The sequence below is a fragment of the Symsagittifera roscoffensis genome, chromosome 4 (assembly GCF_963678635.1).
Source record: "Symsagittifera roscoffensis chromosome 4, txSymRosc1.1, whole genome shotgun sequence".
In the NCBI taxonomy this organism is placed as follows: Eukaryota; Metazoa; Xenacoelomorpha; order Acoela; family Convolutidae; genus Symsagittifera; species Symsagittifera roscoffensis.
Window position 1 is genome coordinate 26,966,189 of NC_087065.1, and position 14,979 is coordinate 26,981,167.

At 38.3% G+C, this 14,979-nt stretch overlaps 1 protein-coding gene across 7 annotated transcripts in view; it reads right to left on the bottom strand.

Moving 5' to 3' along the window:
• Positions 1-4,183: 4,183 nt before the first annotated feature.
• LOC134844113 (ankyrin-3-like) overlaps positions 4,184-14,979 on the bottom strand; it is a 42,738-nt gene continuing 31,942 nt past the window's right edge. For 3 of the 7 annotated variants that reach the window (XM_063860600.1, XM_063860601.1, XM_063860599.1), the window contains 9 exons: positions 14,088-14,707; positions 13,577-13,842; positions 11,040-11,208; positions 10,133-10,568; positions 9,958-10,031; positions 9,313-9,787; positions 8,730-9,118; positions 6,918-7,224; positions 4,184-5,283 (listed from right to left, as the gene is read on the bottom strand). In XM_063860600.1, the coding sequence (XP_063716670.1) occupies positions 7,015-7,224; positions 8,730-9,118; positions 9,313-9,787; positions 9,958-10,031; positions 10,133-10,568; positions 11,040-11,208; positions 13,577-13,842; positions 14,088-14,707 (2,639 nt within the window). In that variant the 3' untranslated portion in view covers positions 4,184-5,283; positions 6,918-7,014. Of the gene's footprint in view, positions 5,284-6,917; positions 7,225-7,913; positions 8,077-8,729; positions 9,119-9,312; positions 9,788-9,957; positions 10,032-10,132; positions 10,569-11,039; positions 11,209-13,576; positions 13,843-14,087; positions 14,708-14,979 lie in introns of those variants that run through there. The other 4 variants (XM_063860603.1, XM_063860605.1, XM_063860602.1 and 1 more) reach the window with 4 other exon arrangements.

Below are 14,979 nucleotides of genomic sequence, written 5' to 3' on the forward strand. Positions count from 1 at the left end.
TGGAACCGATCATTTTCCACCAATAACGAACTCTCGGGAGAGGAGGAGATCACAGAGACAGTACAACGGACGAGAAAAATTATACGAGGAGGCAGAAAAAATAGGGACAGCTCAGATAGCGAAACACGTCAAGCACAACGAGTAAAATGGTCGCTGGAACCGGAACAACAACGAATAGCGGACCAAAGACTGCTCTCATTCTGGCAGCTAATAGGTGGAGAAAACAATGTTCAGGAAAATCGAGAACTGGTGGCCGATACTCAAGAAGTCAGGGACAATTTGGAAGACGAATCAAGTCCAACATCGTCAAAACCGATCGCATCGACAGAACGAAAACTCAGTGAGGTGAATGTAATAGAAGTCGACCTTACAACCACAGAAGAGGCGGAGAGTGAGGAGGAAGTGTGCTCAATTCAACCGCCAAAGGGTCTAGGAAAATCAAGACTGCAAAAGCAGCAACAAGTAGAGACTCTGGACAACCTCGCAAAACTGTTCGACAAAAACTTACTAGCAGAACTGACCACAGAAGACACGTGGATGGACCGCCTCAGGAGAGTGGTAGAGAGAGGGGACAAACAAGGATTCGAATTGATGGGACCCTATACAAATCCGTTGTGGTCGCAGATGGCAGTTCAGGACGACTGCATCTTGGTGAATAATCGGCTAGCGGTACCAGTTCAACTACGACAAGCTGTCCTCAAACGAATACATCGGGGACACCCAGGACAGGAAGCGATGTTGGGAGCAGCGCAATATCTGTGGTGGCCACACATGAATAAGGACATCGTGAATTTGGCAGAGGAGTGCCGTAGTTGTACCAGATATGGTAAGAATGTTAAATACCTTATTTCGAAAAATTCGTCAAAACCACCACCACTGCTCACGCAGCCGGGACAGGAGGTACAACTAGACTACGCGGGGCCTATAGAAAATCAGAAAGGAAAAAAAATCTATCTTTTAGTAGCTATTGATCGATTCTCAAAATTTCCTTCAGTGAAGGTTACAAAATCCACAAGTGGAAAGAGCACAGTAAAATTCTTGAGATCATATATCGACACACATGGAGTCCCTGAATCAATTCGCTCGGATCAATTTTCAGGCTTTAAGGGAAAAACTCTAAAAAAATTTTGTTCGGAACTTAATATCGAACAAAAATTCTGTCCGGTGGGGGATCACAGAGGTTGTGGGTTGGTTGAACGTACAATTCAAACAAAAAAAAGAAGACTGGGAGTGATGATGCTCGATGAAAATAATAAATCAATCAAATTATGTCTCAGTATTATAATGCGAGATTTACGATGGAACAAGCAGAAAACAATTCAAGTATCCCCGTTCCAAGCACATTTCGGCAGACTACCAAAAACAGAATTTAAAATTGTGAGGGATAGGTTTTTAAATAATTCTGATTCTTTAGACAAACAACACTTGGAACGCTCAGCACTGACTGCATCTCAAATGAAACGGAGGATTGATCAGTCGAGAGAGAATCTCAAGATAGTGCGCAAGGGACAACTGAGCAGGGATACAAGCCCACTGCACAAGCAGCAAATAACATCGGACAGAGATAAAGAAAGAGCCAAAGCCCTAAAGGAATTGTTGGAGGCAAACGCCCGATGGAACTACGAAAGAAGGGATGCAGCTAAAAATGACATCAAAAAATTAGTGGACGAGACAGGTCAACTCAATCCCGATCTTCGAAAAGAAATGATTTACTCTTGGGAAAAAGGATTTGTGGAAGATAAAGTAGAAAACCAATGCAAGTCACCACCCAAGACAATACTTAGAAAGGACCCTCTAAGGAAAAGCGGACAAGCCCTAACCAGACCACTAAAGGGGAAAATAGCTTCAGAAACGGAATCAACAATTAAGACATCGGCCGGTTCGATCTATAGAAAATCGGACATAGCTCAATCAAAAACCGTACTTACACAAGAAAAACAGAGAAGCACAATTAAAAGTCCATCGTCGGAACCTACAAAAAAGTTCAAGCGAGTCAGTTCTCCAGAACTACTAGAGGAGCTGGAATCGGAGGATGAACTCCAAGGAGAAATGGAAATTGCAAATGAATTGAACCCAACAGAGCGCTTTCAGAAGAGCCAAACAATAGTCACTTCTAAGGACACAGAAGCCGGGGGAGGACTGAATCTTGCAATAAAAAGAGCAAAACCAAACCTGGCGGGACCAAAATCAGCAGAGGAAACAAACACGAACAAGCCGGAAAAGAGCGGAAAAGAGAAGAAAAGTCGAAGCAAGCAACAACAGGGGACCAACGCAAACCAAACTGCGACTACAGTCAACTCGGAACAAGAGCAAGCAATATCTAAGCCGGATTCGGTCACAGCAGATACCAAAATCCAGTCGAGCTCTACGCCGAAAACCAAACAGCGTCCGAAACTGAAGGGCATTGACGCGCACACCCCTTTGGAAGATATAGTGGAGACGTTCCACAATAGAAATTTGGCACCGTCTGACTGGGAGAAGTACGCGGACCAACTGTTAAAAAGAGGGGTGCAGCGAGTTGCGGATGAACTTAGAGAAAATCCTCAAAAAGGCTCAGAATTGGATACAAACTTCGAACCACCACAAGGATTCTCGGACGAATCAAGTGCGGAAGAGTCAGGTGTTCGACGAAGTTCTAGACAAACAAAGAACAAAGAACCCAAACGATTCGGAGATCCGATAAAACATTCAATCAAAGAAATATCCGAAAATCTTACAGGAAGAGGTCTGTTAAAGGAGGCACTTAAAGAATACAGAAACCAACTGAGAGATTTCAAAGATCGGGACGACAGACCTTTGGAGTCAAAAGTGCGACGACTCGAAAGACATTTATTTATGCGAAAATTCGGATATGCTACTTTAGATGAAGGAATAGATTGGAACCCGAGTTGGGAAATTGAGCTGGAGGAAAACTGAAATTTACATAATCCATCTAAAAGACTTTCTTCCGAACTGAGTAAATTGAACTCTTTTAAATAAATTATCCTACTGATGTTGTATAATTTATTTCTTTCACCGAGGGGGGTGTGTCATACCGCTACTGCAGTAGCAGTATTTATTATACGTATGTACAGCCAACCTCTGGTGTTAAATCATTATTTTATGGTACGCTCAAGGTCATACATAAGTGATGACACTGAGACTAAGTGAGAGATCAGAGTACTTAACAATGATCTATCTCTCAGTACATAAGAAAACAAAGAAAAGAGAAAATCTAAATTCAATATTCAGAATACAGTATTGAATTCCAACTTGTTTTCAATTTGATATCGCAACGCATATCACATTGGCATTTTTTTCGAATTAATTAACCTAATTCAAAAAACTTTAACTAGCTTGATTCTTTAATCCGCCGAGATTTCTGTTAAGTTAAATCAACGCTTAAAACTAAAAGACGGTCATGTTTTTTGCGACTTCATCTTTGTTGCTGTTCTATCTTGGAGTTTGTTATCCATTTAAGAACAGAATTGATAAGAACTTAAAAATCAGACCGCGAAAATGTTCAAGTGAGCCTGAAAAATAACATTCCCAACAGACAGTTGGAAAGAGTTACTGAACGCAAGTGAAAAGAAAAAACTACGCTTTTGGGAAAAAAATTGGAGCTCTCGGATTTCAAAAAAAAACAGTTATCCCAAAACCTCTTTGAATTAATACAACCAATTATGCTAACGTTTCTGCGATAAATTTAAACCAGTTTGAGAAAACTGGATCGATAATGCGAATTTTTTGTTTCGCTGAGAAATATAATAAAATTCCATTTTAAAATTAGAAGTCGATCACGTTTTTCGTTACCTTTATATTTCGATAGTGGGGTTTGTCTTCCTTTTAACTATGGAAATGAGCTTAACCCAAAAAGAACTCTAGTCAAACCAATAAAATGTAATAGTCAAACCGCTAAACGAAAAAAATACAGCACCTATATAAGTCTGAACTATGTTCATTGACTGTAAACAAGTATAGATTTCATTTTGTAAAAAAATGCCCAACTTTAAGTTGAAACCGAATTTTTTAAATAACTTTACGAACTTAAAAAATCAAATTTACCTAGGCGATGTTAATATTCTATCCATGTTTTCAAGCATAAACATGTTTTCCAGCATAAAAAATCCATTACCTGTGGTGCAGCGAAAACCCTGGAAATGATATCAGCCTCGCATTTTCAGAATATTATGTTTTGAAGACGGAAACTATGAAAAATTAAATTCTTTATAAAGCATTGTCGACATTTGCTTTTATAAAACCATGAATATCATTAAAATATGCTAGATTGAGATTGAAGCCATTGTCAACTTGATATTTTTTAGTGTAAATTGAATGTATTGACAGTGACTTATACCAAAGAAACAGGTTCAAAGCTCAATAATTTAACTTCTTAACAGATTACCAACGCATAGAAGAACCCCTCCAGTATGGAAACCCAAGTGGAAAAATAGAGTGTGGAAAATTTAACAAGGCCCTCGAAAAATTGAATGCATGAAACTAAACATCATAACTTCGATATTTTTCGTACCTTATTCTGATGGGTAAAATCGGAAGTTATGATGGTACGTTTAATAAAGGGACGGTATTGAAATGATACAGGTAGCCATGCAAAACCAAAACTGCAAAATTATTAATTTAGATTGGTTGAAGGAAGAAGGACTTCGCCTCGCAATTGAATTTTGTTTTCAGGAGATAAAGAAAGCAGAATAGTAATTTAATTCACCAGAACTGATACAAAACGACAACAACAATAACGTGTATTTGCGCCACATCATACACGCCAAAAGCCGACGACTAAGTCCGATTACATTGAGTTTTATTAACGTGAAATAATAATTAGCCCCCAAATGCCAGATGTAGAAAACAAAATTAATTTATTCGATATAAATACGCGTCAAATTTTTTATCCGTAATAAGTTTTATAAGAAACATCTGTAGCACTTCGATTAGTTGAGCCAGTTTTTACTTTCATCAGCTATATTTGGAAAGGTTGAGGATCCTAGTTGAGAGAAACTAGCAATCTGCGGTGAACTCACTAGCATTCAAAGTAATTCACATTTACTAAATGGACCTAACATTAAACCCACGGGACGTCAAACACCTTTGCACTACCTATATCTATGTTAAAAACAAATGTTTCATTCAAATAAGCATGAAGCACTTCGCAACGTTAATTGTATGATATTAGGAGCAATTGATTCGAATTTATTTGTAAAAATATAATTCAGTTTTGAACAGTTTTATTATCGCCAACTTGACCAGGAACTGTCTGTCATTCGGTGCTGCAGCTTCAGGGTCAACCTAAATTCGAACAGCATTTGTAATTTCATGTTAAAACGCCACCCATTAAAACTACAACTAGCGTGTAACGCACCTCCGGTGCTTCGAATTTTCGAGAACTCATAAAAAACCACATATACTGAAAAAACTATATACAAAAACTTTTGAGTGTACTCTGACACTACCCAATAACAGGGTTCGTAATTTCACATGTTGACAAAAAAATTTAATGGGATTTTAAATTCAAGTTCTCAACCCCCTCGACTACTCTGGCAGCCCCCAGCTAAAGGGCTGGGAATTTCAAAATTTGAAGGAAAAAACTAAATTTAAGTTTTCTGAAATACTTTTAAAAAACTCGTAAAAAATGTCATATCTCGAAAAACACAGCAAATTGAGCAGTTATATTTGGAGGCACAATTACCAACCCCTGAAAATACAGAAAACTACAGGTTGAGAATAATAAATTTTTTAAAATTATTATATAAGTTGAGTTTTCTGAAAAACTGAAAAAAAAATCACAAAAAATCGTCTTATCTCGTACACTAAAAAGATTTGGGCATTCTCAATTGGAGACCAAACTCGCAACCCCTGGGGAAACTCTGACAACATACCCTTTTGTGTTGCTAACTTTTAACTCGGTGAAATAAACACTAGATTCAAACTGGAAAATCGAAAAAAATTCTTACGCATTGCAATATACGATATAGCTTAACCACGCATAGATACGTTAAGCCCTTACCTGTTGCAAATAACGCTTAGACATCGCAAGATACGTGTCACTAGCATTTAAATATAGTATAGATTATTCAGCATCATGCAAGACATAGCCTTAAAACAGTCTTCGAACGCCAAATACCGGCCATCGCACTATTCACGACTTTTTAAATTGGGTTACTCGAAATTAAAGTTTCAATCTTCATGTGAAATCTATGAATTTACCATATTAAAATCTAAACACAGAGGCACTTCGCATACACAGCAAAAATAGGACCGATAACGCTACTGGGAAAAATTGAATGTGTAAAACTTCGAGTCTACAAAATTTCTCAAGTGACGCACGCCAATTATGAGTCTACATAGTTGCTAAGTGACGCAAGCCAACTATGACGCATTGGCAGTAACAATCAATTTGAAAAAAGAAATGAACCAACTAATATGCCTCAATTTATAGAGCAGACACAGTTTAATTAGTATATGAAAAAGTTCATTAAAAACATCCGACCCTACCCAGGTTCGAACCCTCTTATTTTGCTGCTGGTCTCCTTCCCTACCTCTACGCTACAGAACCATGATAACTGGAAGCTAAATTGCTATTTGTCATATAATAGTCTGTGTTACCATCTTTAGCATTGGCTGTACTTTAACGCTGGATCAAAATGAACACTTTCAAAATGAACATTTTGTCGCAACAATTGAATCGCAACAATATTTGCGACTTAGGTTGAAAAAAAAAGAAAGTTCATACTATAACACAAGCTATGCTTGTGTAAACATCGGTCATATAAATTTGCTTCACTTGTGCAACATTTTGATTTTCCATTAAATCGGAAATCTCTATGATCAATTTGTTTTAGTATGGCATAACCGAAATTTCCCGTCATAATCAGAAACTATCTAGGAGTAAAGTGACTTCAGTATTTTAGCAGCCGTCTTACTTTCATGAATAAATAATCTGTCCATCCGTACGGGAGGGCGGTCGATCTGATTTTGTCTACATAATCTGTGTTCGAATTAGTGATGCCTCACTGACTGCTAGTTGGTAGTGTCATCCGGTTGTGCTTCGGGTGCGAGTGGAGGTGGGGACGACGAGGAGGGCGTAAGAGGAGAGGAGGGGGACTTGTCGTGTTGGGAATGGTGCGTTGCTTCTGATTCAGAGGTGGGCTTTATGGACGACGAGGAGTTCAGCGAGAGGGAGAAGTTGTCTGAAGTAGGAGAAGTAGGGCTAGAGAGATCATCAGCATGCTGAAATATACACACCAACACACATGAATCAATCAGCACACAAAGCAGCCACGGTGGAAGCATAGAACTTAAAAAACTATTCAAATTAAGTATATAAGCAAAATGACACAAATGCCATTTCATGTTGAATAAAGGATGATGTCGCAATCAAATTCAAAAAATGCTGGTGCGAAATCTTATAGATATGTGCGTGATCCAGCAACAGCACTGTTTTATAATCAATGCGTTCTTATTTTTCAAATAGAGAACTATAAATCGCTTCAGATAGATTTATCTGGTTAAATTACTGATAGACCTAAATCATCAAAAGACTTTTTACCATATAGACGCGACAATCTAGTAAAAGTTACATGAACACCTATTTTAAAAACATTTTAATTATTAACGACAATCAGTCTGTGGGTAAAACTCTAGGTAATGACTCATTCTATTTCCACTGATAAAACATCGTACTTTCAATCTTTGGTCTTAAAAATTGCTGCATACCTCTAGAACTAATTGTAAAAATGATCCAATTGTCTAGTTAAACGCGGACTTGTTCCGTACTTCACCTAGACATTCAAAAAGCAACCTCAGCCAAAAGTCATGAAAGTTTGCAGAACATGAAATTTCAGTAAGCAATATTTCTGATGACGACACTGATACAAGTTAAGGTTAAAGTCAAGGTTAAAGTTAGTCGTCGATAGTACCCGGCAGTGGACTTGGGGAGGTCGTTGGGATGAAAAATCGAGAGCGGACTGGATTCCTGACTTGAATAAGTCAGACCTCTCCTCTCCCACTTTAAGTGTCATAAGTTTCAATGCCAACTGCATATATTGTAAGTTTATAGTCTGACTCATCACGAACCTCCATCTAGAATATTCCGATAATTATTACAGTTTTCATGACTTCATTCTTTTTTTCGTAACATAGCCTAAAGACAGTCGGGAAAGTGTCAATGAGCTCAAGGAAACAGAAAAACATTATATTCTGAACATTTTTCAAATTATGAGTTCTTATGAGTTATCAAATTGAGATATTCTGAACAGTTTTCAAATCACCTTAAACTCTTTTATTTCCAAAAATAATTTGTTTGACTCTTTTCGGATAAAACTCACCCACTTTGAGAAAAATGGATAAATGAGTAAATTTTATTCCGTGGGGAAATTTACAAACTAACATCTATTTTTGAATTAATTCGATCATATTTTTTCGCGTCATTTGATCGTTATTTGCCTTCCATTTGACAAAAGAATTTAAAGTAACCAGAAAAAAATCAATACATTTGAGCAAACAACAATTGCGCACACATTGGACTTCTTTTTCCTTGTCTCTTTGTTTATTGACACTTACTAACTCAACCGTAACTCACTTGGTAATAAGTGTTATTTTGGTAATAACTGACTTTTGAACATCATTTTGATTTATAAATCTATATGAAGTCTATTTGATGTTCGAAAAAATTTCATTTTAAGTAATGATATGCAATTAGAGATTAATTTTTCAAATTAAATTAGTTAACTCACAGCTCGGTTATAATCGCTAACTAGGTTAGTACTTTTGGGACCCAAGAGATGCGACTCATCTTCTTCGGTAGTCGAGGCTTCATCGTCATCTTCCGTCTTTTCAACTGTTTCGTTTTCCTGTTCGGTTTCGGGCGAAGACTCGTTATCATTTTCAGCATCTTCTTTTTCGTTAATTTCAGTATCACGATCCTCATTTTCTTTTTCGTAATTTTTGTTCTCTAAGTTTTCTTCTGCACTCGATTTATGTTCCTTAACTGTAAATTCGTCTGTCGCATTTTGAGGTTCAACCAAGTCCGACTGAGTTTCAGATACTTCTAGAGATTTGATAGTTTCAGTCTCAGGTTCGCTTTCTTTTTCGTTGGTCTCGTTTGGTGATAACATGATATCAGCTATGAAATGATACAGTCATAGCTCAATCATGATCACAGAAAATCAAACGCTTCAAACGAAATGCCAGGATATATACTACTTTTTTCTACGACAAATTTATTCTACAAGAATAATATGATGCTCATAATTTTTTGGAAAAAAATGAACATTTCGTTTGAAACCGAAGAAAGATGAAGTGACAATTCTTATTTACCTGGCACGTTATCGCTTTCGAAAGTTTGCGGCGATGCCGGAGTTGTCTCTTCGGTGGTGGAGGGAGGCAGTGAGACCAACTGTTCATCCGGAGTCTGGATAGTCAGAGGCGACGAAGATACCGTTTCATCTTTAACATGACGCAGGTCTATAGCCGTACTTTCGCCTAGCGACTGTGAGACTTCGGTTTCAGTTTCCACACTTCCATTCAACGCATGTTCATGCTCGGGTAAATCTTCGAGCTTGAAAATATTCGCCGTGGGAGCTGCAGGTCCGTCTCTAAAGTCAACAGTTTTCTCAAGATCAACTGACTCATAAGCCAGAAGAGATCCAACTCGGAGGTCTACACTGTGTCGTTTATCGGGAACGTCGGGTTCCTTTTCGTCTTCATGAGCATCTGCCGCGACACTAGGGGTTGAGGTTAAAAGGTTAGTGGGATTTCGGGAACGGGACGGAGTTGTAGGAGGGCTTGAGGGCTAAAATGACTCGCAATTGGAAAACCAGACAACACTCAAAATGTTAGCAAGATTACAAAATAATTAACTGTTAATGATTTCAAAACAGTAGTGCGCAGCTATTAGCCAGTTAGTCTACAAAGAGTCAGTCGAAAAAGCAGCATCAGTGATCTTATTATGTGGCGACTTACGTTAAACACTGGAGATGGGAGTCCATTCTGTACGACTTGCGAAGAATCGACCTTCAGACTTTCGAGTGGTTTGCCTAAAACAAATTAACTTCAAGTTTCTTGAAAAAGACTGTCAAGATATTTTAGATTAAAGAGCCAATTTAGAATATTCCAAGCAATGAGAAACTACACTTACCCATGGGGTCGAACTTTGCCGTTTGAAATCTGCCAACATAAGCTTCAATCTCCTCCATGTTTCTGTCCGAGGGTAATTTGAAGCTGGGGCCCATCGCCTCTTTAACTATGTCTTCCCGGCCAATCATCTGCAGAGCTCTGGTCAAAGCAAACCCACTTGCATCTTGGCCCTCTTTCTCCGCCCAGTGCCTCAACATCGCGATGCCTCTCTGGCTGGCGTCCTGTTGTTCACAGAAAATTCCGACCACATTAGCCTCGATCTTCAGAGTCTCGGCCAGCATGTGCCAGTCTTCACCCAGCAGGCTGGCTACTTTGACCAGTCTGAGCATTGCCCTCTCGTGTGAACTGTTGGGACTGAGGTTGGGGTCACACAGTGTTGGGTTCTTCTTCAGGATATCGGTGGATGCAAAGTTGATTGTTCCAGCTTTGTCTTCAGACTACAAACAAAATTTATCATCATCCAACATCGCTTTTTCAACCAAACATTCCCAATTGGTTCATGAGTTAAGTCGTGTTTGTCCATATAAAAAGAATCAGAATGAGATATGCAGCACAGATAATTTAACTTCAAGTATTCCTTCCCGCTCCGCGAATGTACACTGGAGCAAAGCTACTTATGGTGCAGGTCTCCGCATTATTAAAAACGCGAAGAGCATGAATAGAGTATAAGCACGTAAATGAGCACAAGCAGGTCTCCATTCAATCGTCCTTTCTTGTTTACGCGCAACAGTCAATATTTATTATCTACACATGACCTTGACATAGCGTAAAAAATAAGTTCATGAAAGGAATTGTTTCTACTACATGTGAGTATATATCATGGCTAGCATGTAAATAAGACGATTCAGGAAACTTGAATAGCTGATTAGTTCAGGAAACTATTAACGACTATTATTTCATGCTCTGACCTTGACGTAGTCTGGGAGGGTGATGGTGAGTCTGCACAATCTCAGCTTCTCTTTCTCCTCGTCCGTCCTCTTCATGATCACTCCCCTTGGCTGGGGATAGAAATCCACGGTGCCAACTGGCGCCTGCTCATCGTCACGCACTTGCACAAAGAACATGATACGGTTCTCTCTAAACACACCTCACACACATTCAATTTGAAACTAGCAAGCACGCCTTCATTAATCAATCGACTTGCAGAAAACAATGAACCTTTGAAATATCAAATGTATTTTAGCTTGGACCGTGGAACAAGTAAGATAGCTGGGTCTTTTTAATTATTCCGCCCAAAAATCAATATTTCAACATCTTGAAGTGAAACTATTTTGCTTCAGTCTGATTGGATAGAATTAGCCTATCAAGTTTCAGTACCATCTCAAAAAGTTTCGTTTACAACTTCAAGTTGACTTCAAATAAGCCGATTTGGCCAAATATGTAGAATGTTTTCAATGTTTGGTAAAATATTCAAACTTATTTCAAATATACTGAAAAGTTTTACCCCGTAAAAACACAGAAAATAGCTCCAGAAAAAAGACCACCTTCACAGCTGCTCAAAATTTGGCCTTGTTAGAAGTCGGCTAAAATACAGATCAGCTGTGTTACCCAAACCTAAAGAGTGCTATCAGTGTTTTGTTCTCTGCTTTTATACATTGGAAACTACAAAATCGCAAAATTAGAAAATTTTGGCGGAATAGGTAAAAAGAATCAGATAGTTGGGTCCTAGGAAAAAGCAAGTTTGAAAGTTGAGCCAGGAAAATTTTATGAAATTTTCGAAAATACAAGTAAGCAAACGCGAACCATGTTTTCGAACATTTTAAGGACTAAAAAAATTCAGGGACCCATTTTAAATTATAGGAACCAACTATCATACTTGTTTACCGGAACCGTTTCGGAAAACTTTTCTTATTAAGACATTGAAGCAATGAAAAATTGCAATTTAAGATTTTTGCAAAAAAAAAATTAGTTGAGTGTCAAATTTTGATCAGTTTTTGAAATTTAAGTTTTTTGAAAAAACTTATGAAAAAATAACAAAAACGTCATAACTCGAAAGCTAGAAGTGGTTGATCAGCCATATTTGGAAGCAAGAATTTCCATCCCTGAAAGTACACTGACAGCCTTTCACCAATATATAGTTTTCGAAAGTTCTTCAAAAAATAAAAAAAAACGTCATATCTCGGAAGCTTAAATGATTTGAACAGACATATTGGAAGGCAATATTTGCGACTCCTGAGAGTATCCTGACAGCTCCCCATAATAGGTTTGGGAATTTCAAATTTTGGCGTTAATCACTCAAATCTCGAAATTGAAAATGTTTCTCAAAACTTCAAGACAATCTGTCTAGACGCTTGACCTAAATAAAGATCTTGAGTTAATACTTATCCATATTATTGATAGAAAAAACTTCGAACTTTCATGATTTTTGCTTGGTTAACAAGAGGCGCCACTGACAATGTCTAAGCAAAAATCATTGCTTTTTGTTAACCATTGTCCCCTACAAAAATTGTATGAAAGATTCATGCAAGATTGACAGAGTAGCCTCTTGCTTTTCAGCGAAATCAGAATGGTTGCATAAAAATAGCTCAGATTTTTTCCACAAAAAAAAATCCTCCTGAATTTTTTCCATCTAAAAATAATACTTTTCAAAATTTGAAGTTTGCTCATTTTTCGAGTAGAATGGGGAGCATATTGAAACTAAAGTTCACGGGTTAAAAATAGCTTCCATAATATTTAATTACGAGTAAAAAATCTTTTTGGAATATGGTTATATTTAATTAGAATAAAAAATCTTTTTGCAATAGGATTCTAAAAGGCTGAAAAGGATTTAAGATGGTTCCACATGAATCGTTTACGAGATTGATTTTTCAAGTAGTCAGAACAATGAATTGCGATCACTTTCAAAGAAATTGTTGAAGGCAAAAAAAAGAATTTTCAACTCAGCAACTTCTAAAAGCCCGGTCAAATACGTGTATAAATACGTGTCCAAGAGTGCTCAACAACGCAAACTTACAAGCGCATTAAATAAACATTGACAGAATCTAATGCCATGACTACTCGCAGCACAAATCGACTTCTTCATAGACCGATAGACCCCTCCCCCCTAGAATATTGACCCCTCCAAATTGGTGATTGGGGGGACCGGGTATCTGAATGGACCCCACCGAAATTTTATACCATAAAATTTATACCCAAAGTTTTAGAAAATTATGCCATTTTTGAGAGCTCCAAATAAAAAAAAATTCAACGCAAAACAATTTTTGCCTGGTTTAAATAACGGAAATTTTATGCCACTTTTATGTTCAAGAAAATTTTTGGCTCAATTTTACCATTTTGTTTATCAAAATTAATACAAAGTTGTGGGACTCCCTGATAATTTTGAAGCCCCGGCAATGAAAAACTGAAAAACGCCTTTTTCGTTTAAAAAATGTCTAACCACCCCCGGCAATTTTCAGCCCTCCGCGACGTACTGCAGAGTATGTTTTAACTGCTGAGCGTGTCTGACCTGAAAGGCACGAAGACTGTGTCCGGCTGCTTTTCTATTCCGGAGGAGGCCGCCTGCAGGTTTCCATGGGTCATCTCCACAAATGTCCTCGCCATGTCCAGCACCGAGATGTCTCTGCTCTTGGAGATTAGGGAGAAGTTGAGCTGGTTCTCCAGACAGGGGTCATGTTTGTCGTCTAACATCAGGAACGCCCTCACAAGAGCCTGCTGCTCGTCATGACGCTTCCCAAATACGAAAAACTTGGCCTGGTAGGGCACGATCATCGCCTATATAAATAAATAAATAAATAAATAAATTCTCAGGATACCACTTAAATTCGGTATACTTTCTAGAATGAAAAAATGGAATCCTGGCGCCAAAAAAAACAGATATACACGAGCGACGCTCATCGTTGAAAAAATTGAATGAAATCTGTTAAGGCGGAGATGAGTTAAAATAAAATCTTCTCAGCTAAAAGGATAGAAATTGACCTATTTTTGCAACGCCGGTAATTCTAATTTTAACAACTCACTTCTCGGTAGAGCTCAGCGGCCATCTTCAGATTCCTGTCCAACACCATCTTACCCTCGGCTGACTCTGAGCTCGTATTTTCGGGCATTGCGTACTCGATGACCCAATATCGCCCTGAGATCATAGTCGTGAACGCGATTCTGCCATCTTTGTCTGGCTTGTTCAAAACAAACGACTCTGTTTTGTCTTCAAAGACCGAGGGATCTGTCTTGGCCTGGACGCTTCTAAGGACTCTCAATTCTGTCTTCGTTCCCGCGGGCCACGCTGGGTAGTCACTTGAAGGGTGGGGAAGGTACACTGTGAAAACTTGATGAAAGCGTCTTCTTTGAGGCTCGACAGTAACCACTGGACTGCATCTGAACTTGGACCCACAAATCCTTCTGACCAAATCAGTCGGCATCTTGTACACTTGGAGTCCGATTTCAATGGTCTTTTTGAGAGCCTCTTCGGGGAAGGACAATTGTACATGTGCATGAACAGATGAAGAAAGTAGGCCTCCTTTGGGCCCGATGGGACTAACGTCTTTCTTTATTCGCGAGATCAGAAGCATCACCTTTGGGAACTCTCGCATGATTACTCGACAGATTCGAGGAGTCTGTAAATCTTCTTGGGCGATCTGATCTAAAATAGCCCAAAAAGTAAAAACTTTCTTGAAAAAACATTCAGCTTCGCAGTGAAAAAGAGTCGCGCTAGATAATTCTAAGATGATGATGGACTTATACGACTTCATGAAAATCACAGGACGATGAAGCTCTGTATCAATTAATATCATAAACACGCTATGAAAGCGCGTCGTCAATTTTAAAGGTTATGAAGAAATATTTTTAGAATACCAATCAGGTCAACCTTGTATGACAACTTTTGGACGATTAAATTTTAACCATTTCCATTTA